This window comes from Lolium perenne, chromosome 6 (genome assembly GCF_019359855.2).
Source record: "Lolium perenne isolate Kyuss_39 chromosome 6, Kyuss_2.0, whole genome shotgun sequence".
In the NCBI taxonomy this organism is placed as follows: Eukaryota; Viridiplantae; Streptophyta; class Magnoliopsida; order Poales; family Poaceae; genus Lolium; species Lolium perenne.
The window spans coordinates 66,530,725-66,541,853 of record NC_067249.2 but is presented as its reverse complement, the minus strand read 5'-3'; the positions used below and the strand labels follow the sequence as shown (position 1 = coordinate 66,541,853).

The 11,129-nt window shown below is 42.7% G+C and overlaps 1 protein-coding gene across 1 annotated transcript; it reads right to left on the bottom strand.

Annotated features, from left to right (window-relative positions):
• Positions 1-716: 716 nt before the first annotated feature.
• Positions 717-1,295, bottom strand: LOC139832417 (uncharacterized). The gene has a single exon (XM_071822174.1). The coding sequence runs from the start codon at positions 1,293-1,295 to the stop codon at positions 717-719; it is 579 nt and encodes a 192-aa protein (XP_071678275.1).
• Between the last annotated feature and the right edge of the window lie 9,834 nt (positions 1,296-11,129).

Sequence of the window (11,129 nt, the reverse complement as noted above, 5' to 3'; positions counted from 1 at the left end):
GCGAAACCTGTTGTAAGTGCAACTTTGCTTTCAACCGATGTATGACTTGACAGCAGTTCCCGAACAAATCGATGGAACTAGATCTGCCGATGACTCCATCGCTCTTTAGTACTTCTGTAGTTTAAAGTACCGGTCATGGGTCGTTTTGTATGTGTTTATAATCCTTGCTATCTGCAACACTCTCGTATTCTTGAGGCTTTTGCATCAAATGATAAAAGCAAGATTCCCACCAATTTTGCATCGTAGCGCTCGTACTTTCAGAGGCTTTAGAGTGCAATCTTGGGTATATTTTCAAATAAACCAATGTTCGCTATAGTATACGAAAAGAGGTCTTGATAAACTTGTTCGGGTGTCCCAAATTACTACAACACTTTAGACAACCGAAACTTGAGTCTTTATTAATAAAGTGAGCAAAAACTAAGGGGCTAAAAAGGCCCAATTGAAAGAGGAAAAACTAAATGTATATAATGCTACCCATCTTCTTAAACAAGAGGAGGGTTCTTCTTATCTTCGATCTTGTCTAATGTGCCGGTGGCTTTGGAGGCATCGTTGATTTCATCAGGAGTACTTGCAGCAAGCGCTGGAGTTTTACTTTCTTCGGTAGTGGCCTTGTCGTCAGCTGCCGAAGGCCCAACTCCCGAAGCTTTCGGAGTGAGATCGTCTGGTTTCTTCTTTAATTTCTTGATGCGTTCGTCTTCCTTATCGTCGAGTGCTAACTATTTCGGAGGGAAGTCGTCAGGTTCTTGTTTTATTCCAAACTTGGCAACGATCCTCTGAAACTCATGATCACAATTATCTGAGCGTGAAAAACTTCCATAGACTATGATGTTTGTTCCATTGTTCCCTGGCATTTTGAGCTTGAGATACGCATAATGTGGCACATCCATAAACTTGGCATAAGCTGGTCTCCCAAGTATAGCATGGTATTGTGATTCCCAATTTACTACCTCGAACTCGATCTTTTCCTTCCTGAAGTTATCGAGTTTCCCAAAGACAACATTCAAGTAAACTTTGCCAAGAGAGTACGCCGGTAAAGTGGGGAGGATCCCGTGGAAACAAGTATTTGTTTCTTCCAACATCCTCATCGTACTTCCCATATTTTTGACTGTGTTCAGGAATATCAGATTTAATCCACTTCCACCATCCGTAAAGACCTTGCTCATATTAAATCCTCCAATTTGCGCTTCAACTACTAAGGCAGCATGTCCTGGCTTTGGGATTGTCATCGGGTGGTCCGCTCTGCTGAACAGAATGCTCTGAGATGACCAGTCGATATACTCTGGAATATTGGCCATGATACTTTCTGCCAGATTGATTTTTTGGGTGAGCTTCTTCATCTCCCTTCTCGAAACACCAGTTCTGTGAATCATGCTCATCTATCCACGTGGTGGAGGGAAGGACTCGTTAGAGTTGCGAGGCTGCACTTGCTGAACTTGGTGCTGAGGTGATGGCGGTGGTGGTGGTGGACTCGGCTGCTGTTGCTGGATAAACTTCTGCATCTCAATGAACTGTCGACAATCCATGAGCAGATGACTCGACTTTTTTCTTATCGTTCTTAGGGTCAATGTACATATGTAAGTAACAGGGAGCGTTTATCTGTTCAGCAAAGGGCAATTTAGGGATCCTCGAGGGTCGTGGTTTGTAGTTGTCATGATTCCTTGAGTTATTGCGATTGTTGTCCTGCCGATCATCTCGCCTGTCGTCGTACCGATCATCTCGACGATCAGAATATCCTGCGGCTACCATGCTAGCATCATCGTATCCATGGTCTTTCCTTTTCTTACGGCGATCTCTTCGACTGCTCGAGTCATGCCTCGGATGGTCGTCATCTTCACCGTCACTGCGTGGGCGAGGTTTCCGTACGTTATCCTCGCCATCGTCCCAACTATTGGCGATTTCCATTAATTTGGTGGTGGTCTTCGGCTTCTTACGCCCAAGCTCCTCTATGTAAGATTCACGTCGAATGTCGTCGCTGAAGGCGTCGATTGCTCTGTCGACAGACACATCTTCGGCAGTGTTTAAAATTTTGGTAAACCTTCCGATGTACGTACGCATCGACTCTTTCGGCTTCTACTGACAATGACGTAATTCATCGATTCCAACATGCCTTTTATATGTGGCTTGGATTTTTTTGACAAAATCGTCTACCAGATCGTCCCATGATTTGATGGATCCCTGATGGCGTGTAACTCACACGTTCGTTGGGAACCCCAAGAGGAAGGTATGATGCGCACAGCAGCAAGTTTTCCCTCAGAAAGAAACCAAGGTTTATCGAACCAGGAGGAGCCAAGAAGCACGTTGAAGGTTGATGGCGGCAGGATGTAGTGCGGCGCAACACCAGGGATTCCGGCGCCAACGTGGAACCTGCACAACACAACCAAACTACTTTGCCCCAACGAAACAGTGAGGTTGTCAATCTCACCGGCTTGCTGTAACAAAGGATTAACCGTATTGTGTGGAAGATGATTGTTTGCAGAAAACAGTAGAACAAGTATTGCAGTAGATTGTATTTCAGTAAAGAGAATTGGACCGGGGTCCACAGTTCACTAGAGGTGTCTCTCCCATAAGATAAACAGCATGTTGGGTGAACAAATTACAGTTGGGCAATTGACAAATAAAGAGAGCATGACAATGCACATACATATCATGATGAGTATAGTGAGATTTAATTGGGCATTACGACAAAGTACATAGAACGCTATCCAGCATGCATCTATGCCTAAAAAGTCCACCTTCAGGTTATCATCCGAACCCCCTCCAGTATTAAGTTGCTAACAACAGACAATTGCATTAAGTATTGCGCGTAATGTAATCAGTGACTACATCCTTGAACATAGCACCAATGTTTTATCCCTAGTGGCAACAGCACATCCGTAACCTTAGTGGTTCTTGTCACTCCTCCAGATTCACGGAGACATGAACCCACTATCGAGCATAAATACTCCCTCTTGGAGTTACTAGCATCAACTTGGCCAGAGCATCTACTAATAACGGAGAGCATGCAAGATCATAAACAACACATAGACATAACTTTGATAATCAACATAACAAGTATTCTCTATTCATCGGATCCCAACAAACGCAACATATAGAATTACAGATAGATGATCTTGATCATGTTAGGCAGCTCACAAGATCCGACAATGAAGCACAATGAGGAGAAGACAACCATCTAGCTACTGCTATGGACCCATAGTCCAGGGGTAGACTACTCACACATCACTCCGGAGGCAACCATGGCGGCGTAGAGTCCTCCGCGAGATGAATCCCCTCTCCGGCAGGGTGCCGGAGGCGATCTCCTGAATCCCCCGAGATGGGATTGGCGGCGGCGGCGTCTCAGTAAGGTTTTCCGTATCGTGGCTCTCGTCTTTGGGGTTTCGCAACGGAGGCTATAAGTAGGCGGAAGGGCAGGTCAAGAGGCGGCACGAGGGCCCCACACCACAGGGCCGCGCGGCCAAGGGGGGCCGCGCCGCCCTAGGGTGTGGCCCCCTCGTGGCCCCTCTTCGCCTCCTCTTCGGACTTCTGGAAGCTTCATGGCAAAATAGGACCCTGGGCGTTGATTTCGTCCAATTCCGAGAATATTTCGTTACTAGGATTTCTGAAACCAAAAACAGCAGAAAACAGCAACTGGCACTTCGGCATCTTGTTAATAGGTTAGTTCCAGAAAATGCACGAATATGACATAAAGTGTGCATAAAACATGTAGATAACATCAATAATGTGGCATGGAACATAAGAAATTATCGATACGTCGGAGACGTATCAGCATCCCCAAGCTTAGTTCTGCTCGTCCCGAGCAGGTAAAACGATAACACAGATAATTTCTGGAGTGACATGCCATCATAACCTTGATCATACTATTTGTAAAGCATATGTAGTGAATGCAGCGATCAAAACAATGTATATGACATGAGTAAACAAGTGAATCATAAAGCAAAGACTTTTCATGAATAGCACTTCAAGACAAGCATCAATAAGTCTTGCATAAGAGTTAACTCATAAAGCAATAATTCATAGTAAAGGCATTGAAGCAACACAAAAGAAGATTAAGTTTCAGCGGTTGCTTTCAACTTATAACATGTATATCTCATGGATATTGTCAACATAGAGTAATATAACAAGTGCAATATGCAAATATGTAGGAATCAATGCACAGTTCACACAAGTGTTTGCTTCTTGAGGTGGAGAGAAATAGGTGAACTGACTCAACAATAAAGTAAAAGAATGGTCCTCCATAGAGGAAAAGCATCGATTGCTATATTTGTGCTAGAGCTTTTATTTTGAAAACATGAAACAATTTTGTCAACGGTAGTAATAAAGCATATGTATCATGTAAATTATATCTTACAAGTTGCAAGCCTCATGCATAGTGTACTAATAGTGCCTGCACCTTGTCCTAATTAGCTTGGACTACCGGATCATCACAATGCACATGTTTTGACCAAGTGTCACAATGGGGTACCTCTATGCCGCCTGTACAAAGGTCTAAGGAGAAAGCTCGCATTGGATTTCTCGCTATTGATTATTCTTCAACTTAGACATCCATACCGGGACAACATAGACAACAGATAATGGACTCCTCTTTTATGCATAAGCATGTAGCAACAATTAATAATTTTCTCATTTGAGATTGAGGATATATGTCCAAAACTGAAACTTCCACCATGGATCATGGCTTTAGTTAGCGGCCCAATGTTCTTCTCTAACAATATGCATGCTTAACCATAAGGTGGTAGATCGCTCTTACTTCAGACAAGACGAACATGCATAGCAACTCACATGAAATTCAACAATGAATAGTTGATGGCGTCCCCAGTGAACATGGTTATCGCACAACAAGCAACTTAATAAGAGATAAAGTGCATAATTACATATTCAATACCACAATAGTTTTTAAGCTATTTGTCCCATGAGCTATATATTGCAAAGGTGAACGATGGAATTTTTAAAGGTAGCACTCAAGCAATTTACTTTGGAATGGCGGAAAATACCATGTAGTAGGTAGGTATGGTGGACACAAATGACATAGTGGTTGGCTCAAGTATTTTGGATGCATGAGAAGTATTCCCTCTCGATACAAGGTTTAGGCTAGCAAGGCTTATTTGAAACAAACACAAGGATGAAGCGGTGCAGCAAAACTCACATAAAAGACATATTGAAAACATTATAAGACTCTACACCGTCTTCCTTGTTGTTCAAACTCAATACTAGAAATTATCTAGACCTTAGAGAAACCAAATATGCAAACCAAATTTTAGCATGCTCTATGTATTTCTTCATTAATGGGTGCAAAGCATATGATGCAAGAGCTTAAACATGAGCACAACAATTGCCAAGTATCACATTACCCAAGACATTTATAGCAATTACTACATGTATCATTTTCCAATTCCAACCATATAACAATTTAACGAAGAAGAAACTTCGCCATGAATACTATGAGTAGAAACTAAGGACATACTTGTCCATATGCTACAGCGGAGCGTGTCTCTCTCCCATAAAGTGAATGCTAGGATCCATTTTATTCAAACAAAACAAAAAATAAAAACAAACCGACGCTCCAAGCAAAGCACATAAGATGTGATGGAATAAAAATATAGTTTCAGGGGAGGAACCTGATAATATTGTCGATGAAGAAGGGGATGCCTTGGGCATCCCCAAGCTTAGACGCTTGAGTCTTCTTAATATATGCAGGGGTGAACCACCGGGGCATCCCCAAGCTTAGAGCTTTCACTCTCCTTGATCATGTTGCATCATACTCCTCTCTTGATCCTTGAAAACTTCCTCCACACCAAACTCGAAACAACTCATTAGAGGGTTAGTGCACAATAAAAATTAACATATTCAGAGGTGACACAATCATTCTTAACACTTCTGGACATTGCATAATGTTACTGGACATTAGTGGATCAAAGAAATTCATCCAACATAGCAAAAGAGGCAATGCGAAATAAAAGGCAGAATCTGTCAAAACAGAACAGTTCGTATTGACGAATTTTAAAATGGCACCAGACTTGCTCAAATAAAAATGCCCTAATTGAATGAAAGTTGCGTACATATCTGAGGATCACTCACGTAAATTGGCATAATTTTCTGAGTTACCTACAGGGGGATTTTGGCCAGATTCGTGACAGCAAAGAAATCTGGAACTGCGCAGTAATCCAAATCTAGTACTTACTTTTCTATCAACGGCTTAACTTGGCACAACAAAACACAAAACTAAGATAAGGAGAGGTTGCTACAGTAGTAAACAACTTCCAAGACACAAAATAAAAACAAAGTACTATAGGTAAAAACATGGGTTGTCTCCCATAAGCGCTTTTCTTTAACGCCTTTCAGCTAGGCGCAGAAAGTGTGTATCAAGTATTATCAAGAGGTGGTGCATCGTTATTATGAGCTCCCCCATCCGTAGTGGCACTAAGGGCTTTGTCAATTTTAGGCCTATAATAATACTTCTTTGGTTTAGGCACTTTAGAGACATACATAAACTTTTGCTCCTTACCCACATAAGCTTTCTCCTTATATTTAAGAGAAGAAAATGTTGAACCCAAGGTTCCCATAGCTTTTTCAAGTTCATCAATCCTATTGCTTTGATCATCATGGATAACACAAGTTCCTAGGACACTAATTCTTTCATCAATTTCTCCTAAGGATTTATCAAGTTCATCAGTTTTATCAAATAATATTTCCAATTTAGTTTCAATACTTGGGAAATTTTTCTCTATGGTTTCCAATTTTTTCATAACATCTTCAAGAGAGATTTTAGTTTTAACTTCATCAACAGGAGGTGTTCCAAATAGACTCTCAATAATGCAACTAGCTTCTAATGTAGGAGTACTTAGGAAATTACCTTGTGCGAGACTATCAAGAACATACCTATTCCAGCTAGAGATACCAACACAAAAATTCCTGAGTAAGATAGTGGTGGAGTGTTTCTTAGTGCACCTATTATGGGCATCACTAATTCTATACCAAGCATCTCTTAAACATTCTCCCCCTTGTTGCTTAAACGTACGAACTTCAACTTCAGGATTACTCATCTTAATAGTAGTAAATAAAGCAAACTAGATAAAGTAAATGCAAGTAAACTAATTTTTTTGTGTTTTTGATATAGCAAACAAGATAGCAAATAAAGTAAAGTAAAACTAGCAACTAATTTTTTTGTATTTTGATTTAGTGCAGCAAACAAAGTAGTAAATAAAACTAAGCAAGACAAAAACAAAGTAGAGAGATTGAGAAGTGGAGACTCCCCTTGCAGCGTGTCTTGATCTCCCCGGCAACGGCGCCAGAAAATATGCTTGATGGCGTGTAACTCACACGTTCGTTGGGAACCCCAAGAGGAAGGTATGATGCGCACAGCAGCAAGTTTTCCCTCAGAAAGAAACCAAGGTTTATCGAACCAGGAGGAGCCAAGAAGCACGTTGAAGGTTGATGGCGGCGGGATGTAGTGCGGCGCAACACCAGGGATTCCGGCGCCAACGTGGAACCTGCACAACACAACCAAACTACTTTGCCCCAATGAAACAGTGAGGTTGTCAATCTCACCGGCTTGCTGTAACAAAGGATTAACCGTATTGTGTGGAAGATGATTGTTTGCAGAAAACAGTAGAACAAGTATTGCAGTAGATTGTATTTCAGTAAAGAGAATTGGACCGGGGTCCACAGTTCACTAGAGGTGTCTCTCCCATAAGATAAACAGCATGTTGGGTGAACAAATTACAGTTGGGCAATTGACAAATAAAGAGAGCATGACAATGCACATACATATCATGATGAGTATAGTGAGATTTAATTGGGTATTACGACAAAGTACATAGACCGCTATCCATCATGCATCTATGCCTAAAAAGTCCACCTTCAGGTTATCATCCGAACCCCCTCCAGTATTAAGTTGCTAACAACAGACAATTGCATTAAGTATTGCGCGTAATGTAATCAGTGACTACATCCTTGAACATAGCACCAATGTTTTATCCCTAGTGGCAACAGCACATCCGTAACCTTAGTGGTTCTTGTCACTCCTCCAGATTCACGGAGACATGAACCCACTATCGAGCATAAATACTCCCTCTTGGAGTTACTAGCATCAACTTGGTCAGAGCATCTACTAATAACGGAGAGCATGCAAGATCATAAACAACACATAGACATAACTTTGATAATCAACATAACAAGTATTCTCTATTCATCGGATCCCAACAAACGCAACATATAGAATTACAGATAGATGATCTTGATCATGTTAGGCAGCTCACAAGATCCGACAATGAAGCACAATGAGGAGAAGACAACCATCTAGCTACTGCTATGGACCCATAGTCCAGGGGTAGACTACTCACACATCACTCCGGAGGCAACCATGGCGGCGTAGAGTCCTCCGCGAGATGAATCCCCTCTCCGGCAGGGTGCCGGAGGCGATCTCCTGAATCCCCCGAGATGGGATTGGCGGCGGCGGCGTCTCGGTAAGGTTTTCCGTATCGTGGCTCTCGGTACTGGGGGTTTCGCAACGGAGGCTATAAGTAGGCGGAAGGGCAGGTCAAGAGGCGGCACGAGGGCCCCACACCACAGGGCCGCACGGCCAAGGGGGGGACGCGCCGCCCTAGGGTGTGGCCCCCTCGTGGCCCCTCTTCGCCTCCTCTTCGGACTTCTGGAAGCTTCGTGGCAAAATAGGACCCTGGGCGTTGATTTCGTCCAATTCCGAGAATATTTCGTTACTAGGATTTCTGAAACCAAAAACAGCAGAAAACAGAATCGGCACTTCGGCATCTTGTTAATAGGTTAGTTCCAGAAAATGCACGAATATGACATAAAGTGTGCATAAAACATGTAGATAACATCAATAATGTGGCATGGAACATAAGAAATTATCGATACGTCGGAGACGTATCAATCCCTTCGGCAAACCTCTTAACCAGGCTCGTGCTGAGTCTTTCAGGTAGAGCTGCGAGCACTGCATCGCCGCTATTTGGTTTCCCTTATGTAAGATTACGGTTTGCAGATAATCGTCTATCCAAGACCTCGGCTCTTGTTGCCCATCGTACTTAGCAACATCAGTGGGAGTAGGTTTGAATCTTTTGGGCGGTGATGTCTACGCATGCTTCTATTCCTGTAGACAGTGTTGGGCATCCAAGACCAGAGGTTTGTAGAACAGCAGCAAGTTTCCCTTAAGTGGATCACCCAAGGTTTATCAAACTCAGGGAGGTAGAGGTCAGAGATATTCCTCTCAAGCAACCCTGCAATTAAGATACAAGAAGTCTCTTGTGTCCCCAACACACCCAATACACTTGTCAGATGTATAGGTGCACTAGTTCGGTGAAGAGATAGTAAAACACAGGTGGTATAGATGGTGGTAATATTGCAGGAAGTAAAGATGCAGTAAAACAGTAAACAAGCGGTGCCAGAAAATAGCTTGCTGGCGTGTGAGGCAATTCTCTGTGGTGTAACTTTTCTATTCGGAAACAAGGCCTAGGGATCCTACTTTCACTAGTGGACACTCTCAACATTGCAATCATAATTGAATATAAATAAGCACTTCATTATGCTATTCCGAATTACTCTCTGGCGGGATAACGAACACTAATTCACCGTGTAGGGCTGCAAAGAAAACCTTAAAGATGTATTCCCAAGTACTAATGAACACCCCACGCTGTCACTTTGAGCATTCATAGGAGGTACTAACACACCACAATTTCATAGAGACATCCAACTCAAATCATAACCCAGTGAACAAGTATTCTATGAAATATAGCCTAAGAGACCCACACGGTGCACACACTGTCACCTTTACACACGTGGGACAAGGAGTCTCCGGAGATCACATAAATAAAATCCACTTGAATAACATAAGACATCTAGATTGCAAAGCTCACGATCACATAGATGAACACATAAGTATTACTCTAAAACACTCTCTTGTTGGATGACAAACACCATTCATTGTGTAGGGCTACAAGAGCTCCCTCAAGCCGGAGTTAACAAGCTCCACAACATACGGAGTTCATATTTAAGTAACCTCTAGAGCATAATAGACAAGAGTAACATCTACACATTCATATAGATCACATCATGGGAGAGAGAGATGAACCACATAGCTACCGGTAGAGCCCTCAGCCTCGGGGGAGAACTACTCCCTCCTCATCATGGGAGACAGCAGCGGCAATGAAGATGGCGGTGGTGTCGATGGAGATGCCTTCCGGGGGCACTTCCCCGTCCCGGCGGCGTGCCGGAACAGAGACTTCTGTCCCCCCGAATCTTGGCTTCGCGATGGCGGCGGCTCTGGAAGGTTTTCCGTATCGTGGCTTCTTCCTTTAGGGTTTTCGCGACGGAGGCTTTATATAGGCGGAAGGGCAGCCTCGGGGGAGTCCTGGTGGAGCCAGACCATAGGGGGCGCCCCCCCCTTGGCCGCGCCGCCTTGTTGGGTGGGGCCCCCTGGCTCCCCTCTGGCCCCTCTTCGGTGCTCTGGAAGCTTCCGGGAAAAATAAGATACTGGGCGTTGATTTCGTCCAATTCCGAGAATATTTCCTTTGTAGGATTTCTGAAACCAAAAACAACAGAAAACAGGAACTGACACTTCGGCATCTCGTTAATAGGTTAGTTCCGGAAAACGCATAAAAGCATCATAAAGTATGAACAAAACATGTAGGTATTGTCATAAAACTAGCATGGAACATAAGAAATTATGGATACGTTTGAGACGTATCAAGCATCCCCAAGCTTAGTTCCTACTCGCCCTCGAGTAGGTAAACGATAACAAGGATAATTTCTTAAGTGACATGCTACCAACATGATCTTGATCAATACTATTCTAAAGCATATGAGATGAATGAAGTGATTCAAAGCAATGGTAAAGATAATGACTAAACAACTGAATCATATAGCAAAGACTTTTCATGAATAGTACTTTCAAGACAAGCATCAATAAGTCTTGCATAAGAGTTAACTCATAAAGCAATAAATTCTTAGTAGAAGGCATTGAAGCAACACAAAGGATGATTAAGTTTCAGCAATTGCTTTCAACTTGTAACATGTATATCTCATGGATAGTTGTCAACATAAAGCAATATAATAAGTGCAATAAGCAAGCATGTAAGAATCAATGCACACAGTTGACACAAGTGTTTGCTTCTAAG

What these genes read in the sequence shown, in the direction of transcription:
- LOC139832417 (XM_071822174.1), bottom strand. Translation starts at nt 1,295, where the DNA reads ATGGCCAATATTCCAGAGTATATCGACTGGTCATCTCAGAGCATTCTG.